Source organism: Hemicordylus capensis, chromosome 3 (genome assembly GCF_027244095.1).
Source record: "Hemicordylus capensis ecotype Gifberg chromosome 3, rHemCap1.1.pri, whole genome shotgun sequence".
Lineage (NCBI taxonomy): Eukaryota > Metazoa > Chordata > Lepidosauria > Squamata > Cordylidae > Hemicordylus > Hemicordylus capensis.
In genome coordinates this window covers 294,595,585-294,609,295 of record NC_069659.1, presented here as the reverse complement: position 1 = coordinate 294,609,295, position 13,711 = coordinate 294,595,585, and the positions used below count along the sequence as shown (strand labels likewise).

At 43.3% G+C, this 13,711-nt stretch overlaps 1 protein-coding gene across 1 annotated transcript in view; it reads left to right on the top strand.

Moving 5' to 3' along the window:
• The first annotated feature begins 5,810 nt into the window (after positions 1-5,810).
• PFKL (phosphofructokinase, liver type) overlaps positions 5,811-13,711 on the top strand; it is a 65,469-nt gene continuing 57,568 nt past the window's right edge. The window contains exon 1 of the mRNA XM_053309691.1: positions 5,811-6,022. Within this exon, the coding sequence (XP_053165666.1) occupies positions 5,917-6,022 (106 nt within the window). The 5' untranslated portion in view covers positions 5,811-5,916. The remainder of the gene's footprint in view (positions 6,023-13,711) is intronic.

Genomic DNA, 13,711 nt, shown 5'->3' with positions numbered 1-13,711 from the left:
GTTTGTTCCAGAAACCTTACGTGTGTGACCCTACATTGTAGAGAATAGAAACCACTGATGCTATTGTACCACAATAAAGTTATTTTCTTTGGTTTAAAATATTAAAACTATTTCAACTGTGTCTACTTCTCCCCACGTTATCACTTGGGCACAATATGAAAATTAGTGTTTAGAGACCCAAATTAGGATTTAATTTGTTGGTGGCAGCATAATAAACAAACAAACAAATAAAGGGTTTAAAACAAATCAAAGAGGTCACAAACATATTGCTTATTTTATCATCCATATATTTAAACACTAATCTTTCAGTCCCAGCCTCAGGTGGGTCCTGACAGGCTAACTTGTAGACCACCTAATTTGGACCAGATTTGGTGCACTTGTAGTGAGTGACTCAAAGGGACACCTCAATGGCATAATTTGTGATTATGTCATCCACGCCAATTCAAGATGGTGGATTCATGAACTTTTGAGGAACAAGAGGGCTAACCTGTGATCTGCCTATCTGATTTGAACAAAATTCCACTGTAGGGACACCTCAATGGAGTAGTTTGTGATGATGTCTTCCACTCTGTTTCACAATGGTGGATGTGTGAACATTTGAGGTGCAAATGGGAACCAATTTGGGCTAAATCTGGTACAGTTATAGGGACACATAGGGACATCTCAGCTGCATAGTTTCTCTATGTGGCAAGATTCAATGATTCAAGGGCATGTGATATAAACAAGCATTCAAAGAGATGATACCAACATCCATTTTTAAACTATCTGAATCACTAAGATCTATTAAACTGGCTGTTTTCAAAAAATTTAAGGCAATGATTCTGCCAGAGCATTTCCAGATGAGGCTTTTAGATCAGAATGGAGGGTGTGCATTCGCACATCGGCTGGATTCATGCTGAAGTCCATGTGAGATATTAGGGAGCACTTCACACACATGAATTGGGTTTTTAATTGCACATTAGAGCCTAGTCCAATTTATGTCCAGGGTAAAAAAAATCCACTTTTTGTATCAGCTTAAAAACAAAAAACAAAAAAATTGTAGCAAAGCCTCGCAATAAACCTATGGTAAAGCCTGCTGTCTGGGAAAGCTCCCAGTTGCCAAAGGGTAACCTGATCTTCCACAGGTAACATTCTTACAGAAGCTGCATTTGAACTGCTTTGCATGCAAAGCTTCTTCTATAGTTGGCATTCTGCAGTGTGAACTATTTACTTCTGCAAAGGATATCCCAGGTAAGTCCAGACAAAGAAAATCATAATCTGCTTCCTATCTGACAACTCAGTTAAATACTGTTTCTATTAATACACTTCCAAAACAGGTCTCTATGATAGTGTATAGTTACCAGAGCACATACTGTGTGTGTGCATATGCGTATGCATGCATGTGCAGTTGTACGAATGAGAGAGGTGGGGGGGGAGATGCTAGCATGTTTCACAATGGCTGAAATTACTAGAATATTTAGCATTGCTAAACTCAGTTGAATAGTATATTGCCTGTGTGTGTGATCATTTGTAAGCAGCAGGAAAGCCCTCCCCACTCTGTACCTCTACTTTGCAGAGAAAGCTGAACTCATTGTGGCCTCAGACCTGGTGTGGGAGATGCACAGCTGGAATTTCAGATATGATACTGTGCCAAACCCAGAATCAAAATAACATAATTGTGGTCAGAATATTTTTGATTGGGAAATGAAAAGGTCATGTTCCAGGTCACAAAACTCAGAAATGCCATGCATTTTAAACTCCATGTCTGTATGGCTGGAGCTGGTAGATATTAATATTAATGTAAGGCTGGAACCTCTGAATGTGAAAACGATGTCTAAAAACTTTTTGTAAGTGAGATTATTGACAGAAGTAGCTCAGTAGTTAGCTGAATGTAGTTGTATATCTGGCTGGGAATCAGGCGATAGAGTTCATAGTATCTTCAAAATATCTTCTATGCATCCTTGAACAATTTCAGCATGTTTCTTTTCTTTTCAATGTATATATCTGGCTAAATGGTGAAATTGGTCATCTCGGATGGAACATAGGAACATTAGAAGCTGCCTTATGTCATCTAGCTCAGTATTGTCTTCACTGACTGGAAGTGGCTCTCCAAGGTTTCAGGCAGGAGTCTTTCCCAGCCCTACCTGGAGATGCCATGGCTTGAATCTGGGACCTTCTGCTAAGGATGTTCACAGAACCGGCAGGGGCCGGTTTGAAGGCAGGGTGGGACAATGTTAAGGGTGGAGGAGAGTGCACTTACCCCTCCCTCTGCTTGTCCCCCACCTGCGCTCCATTTGTAAATATTTCGTTGGGCCAGCAACATACCTCCCTGCCGCCCCATTCCCTCCTTGGCCAGAAGTGGTGGGTGTGCATGCGCATGCTGGGTGTGCACATGCACATGTTGTGCTCCCTCATGCGCATGTTGGGTGCGCACATGAGCATGGTGTGTGCACACGTACTCGGCACTTCTGGCCAAGAACGGAACAGGGCAGCAGTGAGGTATGCTGCCATCCTGATGGAGTCTTTACAAACAGTACACTGGCGGGGGGAAAGCAGAGGGAGGGGTAAGTGCACCCTCCCCACCCTTAAAGTTGCCCCCCTTACTTTCAAGCCTCCCAACTGCACGGTGTTCGAACCTGTTTGGAGGCCCATAAAAGGGCCTCCGAACAGGTTCGTGCACATCCCTACCTTCTGCATACAAAGAAGATGCTCAACCACTGTGCAGAGTATTCAACTTTGGCTGCAGCTTTACATAGGTCCAACAAACAATAAGGGAGCTGAGCCACACATAGAGTTTATCGGGGTTGCCACTGGTCCTTGGGCCTTACAATGAAGAACACTGTTATAATTGGTTAATATCTAACACTGTTTCTGCACATTCTTACTTGCACTTTGCCCAGTGTCAGGGGCTCCTCCAAGGGACATGGAACCCTCTCATGCCCCTGCACCATCTTGGAAGAGTCTACCTAGAGTACTGGGAACATAGGAAGCTGCCATATACTGAGTCAGACCATAGGCCCATCTAGCTCAGTACTGTCTACACAGACTGGCAGCGGCTTCTCCAAAGTTGCAGGCAGGAGTCTCTCTCAGCCCTATCTTGGAGATGCCAGGGAGGGAACTTGGAACCTAGATGCTCTTCCCAGAGCAGCTCCATCCCCTAAGGGGAATATCTGACAGTGTTCACACATCTAGTATCCCATTCATATGCAACCAGGGTGGTCCACTGAGACCCTAAGACTAGCAAGACTCAGAAGCGATTGAGTAATGGTGGCTACAAAACCAACAACCTCCTTGAGACTCCAGTTGGAGCAGGGAGCTTTTGTTTCCAGCCATATGAGTACAGCAGCCACATGTCATTTTCAGCCACAGCTTACATTCCTGATACATAAATCATCTCATCCATCTTCCACAACACTATAGTCCTTCTCCTCTATTTCTTCTCTCACCCTCTTGTATAATCTTCTTTTATGCAATCATCATTATGAAAATATGTTTCCACTTTTCAAAATGTTTAGTGTGGAATCTGCTGGATGTCCTAAACTATGATTCATGTAAAGTGTGTGGTCAATAAATAAAAGAAAATTGATGGAAATAGCCAATAAAAGGGAACAATAACATTTAACCATTTTCCAGCCAAAATGAAATGTTGGTTGGGAACAGGAAAACACCTCCCCCCCCCCCAAAGCTCTGATGGTTTTTCAAGACTGTTTCGCTTAGGTCTTTTCCCAGTCCATATTTACCCATCCCCATCTTGATGAAAGCTGACATCCTGACTATTGAAGCACTTGCATAACATGAAAAGTTGCACTAGCACAAGATCACATATCTGCACTAAAACAGGAATTTCAGCAGACAAAAGTTCACCTTAAAACAAATGAGTCATGCCACAGTTGTGCAAGCTACAGTAAATACAGTACTTGTGTTACAGACTTAGCTCAAGTAGCTAGCACAACAGCTTTACACTACCACCATTTCCTTCCACAAGTGCTTCATGACTCAGGATGTCAGTCTATGTTCTTACCCTCCATGGTACTCTCCCAGTCTGATATGATGTGCTATGCAGAGTTGGGCACAGATAAATCCATTGATTTCAATGGGCTTAAAGGTAAAGTGTGCCGTCAAGTTGATTTCAACTCCTGGTGCCCACAGAGCCCTGTGGTGTTCTTTGGTAGAATACAAGAGGAGTTTACAATTGCCTCCTCCCACGCAGTCTGAGATTATGCCTTTCAGCATCTTCCTATATCGCTGCTGCCCAATATAGTAGCAGCGGGGATTCGAACTGGCAACCTTCTGCTTGTTAGTCAAGCATTTCCCCACTGCGTCACTTAAGGTGACTTCAATGGGCTTAGGTGCCCTTAATTCTGTTGGAAATGCAGATAATGATGACATCAACTCTTAGTACCATCAACTCTATTGACCACTAGGGGCATTAGGGATAGAGACAGCCAGTAAGGGCATTCCCTCTCTGACTACGCTTTCTCTACTCTACTTGTCCTTTGTTAGACTGATAGTCTCAGGTTTCATTCTCTCACCTGGAGAGAGAGCCTTCCTTACCTTCTTTTCTCTCTCCCTCTTCCTGTATGTAGCTAGCAGCAAGGCATGTACAGTAGGTCTTATCTATCTCCGATGGATTTCCTGAATAAACTGCTTAATTTAGAACTTTAACTCCATGTCTCCAGACAATATTAATTAGCAGTGCTCTCCTTACCTGTGCATTTGTGTTGCAGCTGGGATAGATAAAGAAATCTCAACTGCAAGCTCTCTAACAATTTCTACATTGGATAGGGCTGCTAGGCTACTTATAGTGGGCACCAGGAGTGTAGCCACCATTGTGCAAATGGTTCAAAGAACCCGGGCCGCCAATGGTAGGGGTCGCTGAAGCCCCCAGGGGTGTGTGGCTCGGGCTCCAGAACAGCCCTGAACGAAACCTCCGTTAAGGAGAGTAGCAACTTGCCACTGACAGCAGCTGCTCGAAAGCAAGCCGCAGAGAACATTATGGCCTTCAGGAGCTGCTGGTGAACTTCAGTGAAGCATTTGGCCGGCTAGTGTGGTAGGTCTGATGCTGGAAGAAATTGATTTTTAGTCTGATTCAGCAGGCCTCTTTGTGTTTTGTTTTGTAATAGTAGTGTGTAAGATGTTGCCTGGCCCATCCTTTCTCAACGGGACCCCTAGGGTTAGGAACATAGGAAGCTGTCTTCTACCTAGTCAGACCATGGGTCCAGCTAGCTCAGTATTCCCCACCCCCCAGGCTGGCAGCGGCTTCTCCAAGGTTGCAGGCAGGAGTTTCTCTCAGCCCTATCTTGGAGATGTTAGGGAGGGAACTTGGAACCTTCTGCATGCAAGCATGCAGGTGCTCTTCCAAGAAAGGACCCCATCCCCTTAGGGAGAATATTTTACAGTGCTCACATGTAGTCTTTACTACAGGGTCGTGAACTCAAACTGAAGGTACTGCCAAGAGGTGTTTTGTTTTTTGTTTTTTAAATCCCCAACATAAACATTGCTTTTAATACTCTCCTGGATATTGTTGCTGGAGGCTCCAGACCAATCCTGAAGAGTTGGAAGATTATTTTACACGTAAGAGAACCAGCCTGTGCAAAAAAAAAAAAAAGGGCACTGCCATGGGAAAGCAGTATAAAACGTGGATAAAAATCGGAGCCTCTTTGCTCTCCTTCCGAATCTGCATGTCAGGAAACTCGGCCAGGGCCAGCTTGAGCAGATTGCAAAAATAGAAGGGAATATGCAGGGTTATTGGGAGGGGCCATATGGTGACGGGGACCTTTGAGCGCAATCGAAGTCGAACCCGGGGTGGCCCTACCCTTATGGGCGGAGCCAGCAACTGAGGGCTGCAGGGGGCGGGGCTTGGAGGTAGCCGAAGTCCGGGTGCTGCTACTGACTGTCATTCCGTCTGGGTGCTTTGGTTTGGACAGAGCTGCGGCAATGGCGGGAACTGGACTGGGCTCAGTAGCGGTGGATCTCGAGAAGCTGCGCATGGCGGGCGCCGGCCTGGCTTTGGCGGTGCTCACCAGTGGCGGCGATGCCCAAGGTTAGTCGGGGGACGAAGGAGACCCTCCCATCCCTTCGTGCACCTTCTTGCTCTCTCCACCTCCCCGTCCCTCCAGAAAATGGTCGCGTAGCGTTCCCCGTGCTCGAGAGAGACCCAGGTAAGAGGGTCACGTGCTGCCAAGTTGAAACGTGCAGACCCGCACGGCTAGGAACAGCAACTAGCTAGGCCTGGGGGTGGGGTGGGCTCAGTGTGTAATCGATACCAGAGAAATGAATGGCGACTTTGAAAGAGCCAAGCCCCGTGCCCGCCCTTGAGGGTCTGTTTCAGCTGCAGCAGCCATTCAGCATGCGAGATCCTCCCCCGTCTCCATTCAAAGATCAGTGGGGCTGTATCATGTTTTTCAAGTGGATGCCTCGGAGCTGGGCTCATGCAACTGAGGATGGGGTGTTTATGTCGCTGTCTTTCTTGTGCCTGGCTCACATCCTCGCAGTGTGTGTGTTGAGGACAAGGATTAATCTGGATTATGGACCCTGCAGGGCTCGATTTCAGAATATGTGATGCAAGAACGGATTATCTTTGAGCACATGAAGAGTGCATTCCTCTTCGACACTGAATAGACCAGGACTGGCCAGCCTGAGGCTCCCCCGCTGTTTTTGGACTATAGCTTCCATCATCTCAAGCCACAATAAATTCTGGCGGAGGATCATGGGAGTTGTAGTCTAGTCAGAGGTGTGCATAGGTAGATTTTGGAGCCCCTCCCCCCACTGCTGCACGTTAAGCATCATCCACCTACACATGCACACCATGTGACAAACAGTATTTTTAACACGTGAGTACTTGAGGGTACAAAAAGCAACTGAACTCACAATAATGTAAGAATATAAAAAGGTATATTGCTGCAAATATGCATTAGCAGAAACATTTCAACACACAACTTAACATATTCCCATCCCACATATTTCTTTCCCTACTCCCCACTCTTTCTCTGAGTCTAAAGCAACCAGCGCAGGTCACAATCGCACTCAGCCACCTAGTGTAGTGTGAACTGGGGATGTGGTGCAGCAACCACACCACCCAGGTCAGACTAAAGAGGATTTGGGGGGGCCCAGGAGATGTGGAGGTCCTGGACTTTGGGCGTCTCTGAGTCCAGGAATAGCTGAAGAACCATGGGTTGGCCACCCCTGGAGTAAACACAAGCAGACCCCCACAAGTCTGGGATCAAGGGGAGGGCTGTCATTTGAGAGCCAGTTTAGCTAATGGCTAAGAGTGCAAACTGGGAAGTCCATGGTTCCAGTTCCTTCTCAGCCACCAACTCACAAGGTGACTTTAGGCAAGCTGTCTCACAATAGGTCCCACCCCCTTCCTTTCCATTTGTAGTGTGGGGTAATGCTGACCTTTCTTACAGGGTGGTTGTAAGGATTACTGAGAAAATATGTAAAATGCTTTGGACACAAAAGCACATGCACTACTATTTTACAGATGAAGCACAGGAGGGGAGAGGTCAGCATCAAGGAGGCTATACCCCAGGTGTTGACCCACGGTAATGGAGCCATTGGGCTCAAACTATATTTTCTGCCCATTGCATAGAAATAAAGCTGACCATGCTAATTTTCATATTTTTCACCTGCTAATTTAGACAAATAGGTTGTAGAAATGTAACTAATAACTAAATGGAGTTAACCTGAAACTCCTGATTCCAGAACCTGTCCTTGAAACAGTGCTAGTTATGAGGTAAACCAGGTATGCCAGAGTGGCGTAAAGGCCCTTTCACTTCCAGTCCATTTCAGCTGAACTGTGTACATGTTTCTAAAGGTCTGGACTAAACCTGCCTTTTTTGCTGTGTGTGCTTCTTGGCTGTTATCTCAGCAGCAAGCTAGAATGTATCTCAATTGTTACGCTTAACTCTTCCAAGAATATTCTTTCTTTAACTGCATTTGCAATTAATTGGCTATTCCAGAACATCTGGATTCATTCTTCTGTTGACAGTTACATTAGCAGAAGTGCATTGCTGCTGTGTCAATGCTTTAATGATTGTTTTTTCTTGTTTACTTAGCAAGGTCATGTGCAATGTCAGATCAGATGGTCCAGCTGTGACAGTCATAGAAATGCAATAGAAATACTCTAGATCAGCTCTAGATCAATAAACTTAGCCCTTTAGGAGACAGAGCTGCCTTTTGAATTTGTGTAGTGTTAAGTGGAGAAGAGGGGATCATGATTGGGTGAACATAATACATTTTTTTTATATTTTTTGATGGCAAATAGTTAACTGGAACCAACCAGGTGAATTAAATGCATTTTTTCTATTTTGTTTTCAAGTTTATCTTTCCAGCCATTTCAGCAGTAGTGATCTACAATGGAATGTAACAAAATCAAAGAAACTTGTAATGTACCCGTGTAAAGGCTCAAATTAGTCAGTTTAGAGTCAGTTTAATTGTCACATTGTAAAAGGTTCAGCTTGAGAAAGAGAGGAAGCCTGCAATGAAAGGGGCATGTTCTAGAAAAATGGAACTTGCTGGATATTTGGGAGTGGTGGGAAGAGAGATTCTGTAACAATGTTTTACCCTTGCACAGCTTTCTCTTTGCCCTTATTTTCTGTTTAGTAGTTTCTGTGGTCATTTGTAATCTCCAAGTCAGATGGGGGGTGGGGGGGAATTGATACAGATCTTGCCTGTGATGTAAAATACAATATTACAGCTCTGTAGAAATCATCAACATAATACTCCTTATGTGCCTTTAAAACCATTCCCCTCTTTGATTAATGAATTGCATGTTTCAAGTTGTTGGGACTATCACATTCCCTCATTAGCAATCTGTTGGCAAAGATTGATTATTTATTTTAGTTAGTTAGTTAGTTAGTTACTCTCTCTTTAGTCCCACTAATTACTCCCTTGTCTTCTGTATGATTTGACTTCTGTTGGCATCATTTGTGATTCATATACATAAACATGTTCAGATGTTGAATACTTTACCCTGCCTCTTCAGGTGGAAATAGATGAGTATAGCTGCAGGGAACTATCTCCTGCTAACTTGGCAAAGTGGCACCTTTTAATGTGGTGATTCTCTTTATTTAGCAGGGGGAGAGTAACTGGCCCTATCCACCCCCAGCACAGTACTTCCAGTGACTGTTGCTGGTGTCTATCTTATGTTTCTTTTTAGATTATGAGCCCTTTGGGGACAGGGAGCCATCTTATTAATGTATTATTTCTCTGTGTAAACTGCCCTGAGCCATTTTTGGAAGGGCGGTATAGAAATCAAATCAAATCAATCAATCAATCAATAAAACTTGAACCAGCCAAGAATGTGATCCATATAGTATGGAAAAGGAGATAGAACTGTGCTTTGATTCCTGGGATCTGTGTCCACTCGGGGCTTTTGGCAGATTCTTGTGGAAGTAAATATATATAGCAAACCCCTCTTCCAAAACAATTCTGAATATTGACCAGCTTTCTGTGTGGGTAAGCCCTGTATTCTATGCCTGCTATCAAGAACTTGCCCATGTGTTTGCCCCAAGGGGGCAAAGAATGCAGCATATTCACCTTTTTCATGAGCTGTGTCTAGTAACAGATCCCCATGCTACCTGAGCAAAGAGACATCTTTTCAAGTCGTGATTCTCTTATATTTAGCAGGCAGAGAGCAACTGGCCCTATCCCCCAGCACAGCATCTCTCCAGTGACTGTTGCTGGTATATGCCTTATGTTTCTTTTTAGATTGTGAGCACTTTGGGGACAGGGGACCATCTTATTTCATTATTATTATTATTATTATTAATGATAATAATGTAAACCGCTTTGAGAACTTTGGTTGAAGAGCACTATATAAATATTCGTAGTGGTAGTAGTAAAGGTAAAGTGTGCTGTTGCATTGGTGTCAACTCCTGGTGATCACAAAGCCCTGTGATAGTCTTTGGTAGAATACAGGAGGGGTTTACCATTGCCATCTCCTGTGCAGTCTGAGATTATGCCTTTCAGCATATTCCTATATCACTGCTGCCTGATACAGGGGTTCCCCATAGTCAGGGAAACATACCAGCAGGGATTTGAACTATCAACCTCTGGCTTGCTAAAACCTATACCTTTTTTTTTTTTTTACTCTTGCTAGGGATGGAAGTGGTGTCATCTCCAGAATTTTGCATGCCCTTAGGCAAGGTACCTCCATAATTTTATTTATATATTTAGCACATTTTTATACCGCCCAAAATACAAGTCTCTGGGCGGTTTACGACAATACTAATGAGGCAGGGTGTGCAAGATGAAAACTCTTTCTCTCTGCCTCTTCTTTCTTGGGTGCACTTAGTAAAGTGAGAGCAATGGCACTGTTGAAGTGGTGGGCCCTTTGCTAGGTTCAGAGCCCTGACAAATGCCTGACCTGGCTACTATGGAGCAGAGTGCTAAATGAAACAAATTGGATGCTGAAACTAATCCCTAAACCAGGGCTGCTCAACTTCGGCCCTTCTGCAGATGTTGGCCTACAACTCCCATAATCCCTGGCTATTGGCCATTGTGGCTGAGGATTATGGTAGTCCAAAAACAGCTGGGGGCCTAAGGTGAGCAGGCCTGGATTACACTCTGCACATGTATTTTATCCACTTTAGGGTTCAAAGGATGCCAGCTTTCATTCAGATTTAGTCTTAGCTTCTGTGTTAGCTCAGTGAATGATTCTGCAGCCATCGTAGCCTAAAATAGTGAGGTTGAAACTGGTTGATGATTTAGCATATGTGATGAATGGATCAAGATGTTAATTTATCTCACTTTAAACAAATTGGCTCCAGTTGGACTCTGGAAATAATGTGGATTATGGTAACGGCTAGATTGATCCAGTGGACAGAGCCTTGAATTTGGACATGAGAGAACTAGGTTCAGAGTCCAGCATACCTGGATTTTGTCAGATAATTAATTAGCTTTAAGAGCATGCTCCAGCTTTCTATTTTCTTTAGAATTACTCAGTGATAACCATTTTTTTTAGTCCAAGCACACAATTCTGACGTGATAGAATTACTCTGTTGTATGCTCCCACTAGTACTAGTGGGAGCATACAATGCTGTCCCATATTCCCATGGAGAAACTTTTAAAAACAATCTGTTCTCTTACTATCTGTTCTGTTACTCTTATCTTCCACACCCATCTCCTTTTTCCTCTTTTATTTTTTAGTCCAGGAATGGCAGGGCTTTGCAATTTTTGGGATTATTCTCCAGATACCAATGACTCTAGAGTTTATGTATTTATTTAAAAGATGCATACTTTTCCATTCAGGTTAAAAACCTCCCAGGGCGGTTAACAGCAATAGTCAAAATGCAACAAAACATCAATGGCATTCATAGCTGCATTAGCTAGTTCACCATTCGTGAACATATTTTTATTCTAGTGAGATTCCTCACTCTTCTCCAGAGCCCAGAGAAGGGTGTGGGTTTCCTTAGACCTCACTCTGACCAGAAAGGGTTGGAAAGTTGTGTATAAACTTGGCTACAGTACTGATTACTTTTGAATTCTAATCACTGATGAATAAATTAAAATAGTTTGGGTCCCTTGAGGGACTCCATACTTCCTTCTCTCTACTGTGATAACTGACAGTTTATTATTTCTCTCTGCTTTCTGTTCTTTATAACCAGTGACATCCTCTTCTCCCATGACTGCTAAGTTTATTCAGGAGCCCTTGCAGGGTTTTTTTTTTGGTCAAAAACATTTTGGAAGTCATCACACTGATTGGGATCCTGAAGACCACTGTGTTCTGCTTCTCCCCACTCTGCCCCAGTGTCGGTCTAGATCTCACACATACATACCCTGAGGCACCCCACCCCACTTGGGACTCAAGTTGGGGGTGTGGATTGTGGCCCCTTGCTCTACCCATCTCAGAGACCACCCCCCACCATTCCTTGCTTCAGCCTCTCCACACGCACAAGAGGGTGGGATTCTCTGAGCTCCTCAGGAAGAGCGGGATATAAATGTAATAAATAAATTAATAAAATAAATTACAAAAAGAACATCGATTTCATTTATTCCACCTTTCCTCCAAGGTGATGTACATGGTTCCCCCTTCCCATTATTCATCTTGGGGTCAATTAGGCTGAGAATGAGTGGCCGACCCAAAATAACTTCACGATCTTTGTGTCTGAGCAGGGATCTGAACCAGGGTCTTCCTAGTTTGTGTCCAACACTTAGAGCTATGCCACACTGGCTCTTAGTGTTGCAATTGGCCAACTTGCTATTGTTATGGTACTTCTTTCTTACATGCCTACTGAAGGAGCACATTATATAAGAAGAGAGTGGGTGATTCCATTTCTTAAGGATCTACTGAAAAAGAAAACAATTCTGGCCAGAGCCCTCTCCAATGTTAATATGCAAGTTAGATATGCAAGTAATATGGAGTACAAGTCAATTCATTTTGCTTTTGTGTTTTTATGTGTATCCTTGACCCATTGTCTCTAGTGGGGAAATCAGTATATGTTTGAATTGCACTATGAAGCAGGAACCTAAAAGCCAATATCTCTTGCTGTAGGCTGCTGATACAGTGTCCCCTGTCAGAGGGGTCAAGGCAAAGAACTGTGTTCTTATGCATGGTTTCATATTTAATTACATGTAATAAACCCATAAACTGTTTGCTTTCCCTCCTGCAGACTGATTTATGGGTACAGTCAATGGATTCGGTAAAACTGGATTCTGCTGAATGCAGAATTTCTTACAAAAGATTGTGTGCTGGTAGAGCACAGAATATTAAGCTGAACTGAACAGATTCCAGTTTGTCTTGGTTAGTGGAAAAATATCCTATTTAATATGCATAGGAGTTGACTTCAACTCCTATGCCTATGTATATTAATTTGGCTTCAAGAACATATATAAGCATTGGAGTTGAAGATAAATTAATAAAGGTTGAATATCCATAATCCGGACATCCGAAATCCAGAATGCTCCAAAATCTGGAAACCACCATGGTGTGCGCAGGTAGCACCGACTCGTTGCGGCTGAGCACCTCATAACAAAACAAAAAACAAAATGCCTCAGCTTACTCGCTCACTTTGGCACTAGAGACTTTAAATAAAAAATAAAAAAATAAAATACAGTGTACAGGAACCTTTCATGTTTAGACTTGGATCCCATGCCCTAGATATCTCATTACAATATGCAAACCTTCTGCTGTTTCCAGAGTGACTCCATCCACTTAGAGGAATTATTTATTATTTATTTGATTTTATAAGGTATTCGGGAATATCTTAAAGTGCTCACACTTCTAGTCTCCCATTCATATGCAACCAAGGCAGAACCTGCTTAGCTAAGGGAGCATGTCATGCTTGCTACCACAAGACCAGCGCTCCTCTCCAGTAACCAATACTGCCATGAACAAAGTACAGTACAGTGACAACTAGACAGATGGCCAGTTGTGATTACTGCCTTTAATCAGTTAAGTCACTGCATGTGCTCCAGCACACCTAATCCCATTCCCAACGTTTTAAAAGTTGTGAGATTTTAAAATTTTGTGGTGATTTGCATTCTGCATGTGCAGCCTGGTGCAGGTTTCCAATGAGCATGGAGAAAATCCCACATATTTGAAAGAATAAATCCACAAAATTCAGCAACCATCTGGTTTCTTTTTGGTTTTAGAGGTTTTGATTGTGGGTTGTTTTTTGCTTTCTGGCTTGCTTTTTTTTTTTTAGTCATAGTTTTGGTATTTGTTTGTTTTTTGCACAAACCATAAATGTGTTGTGTAATCAGTGTATCTGAGTACAGGAAGGAATAT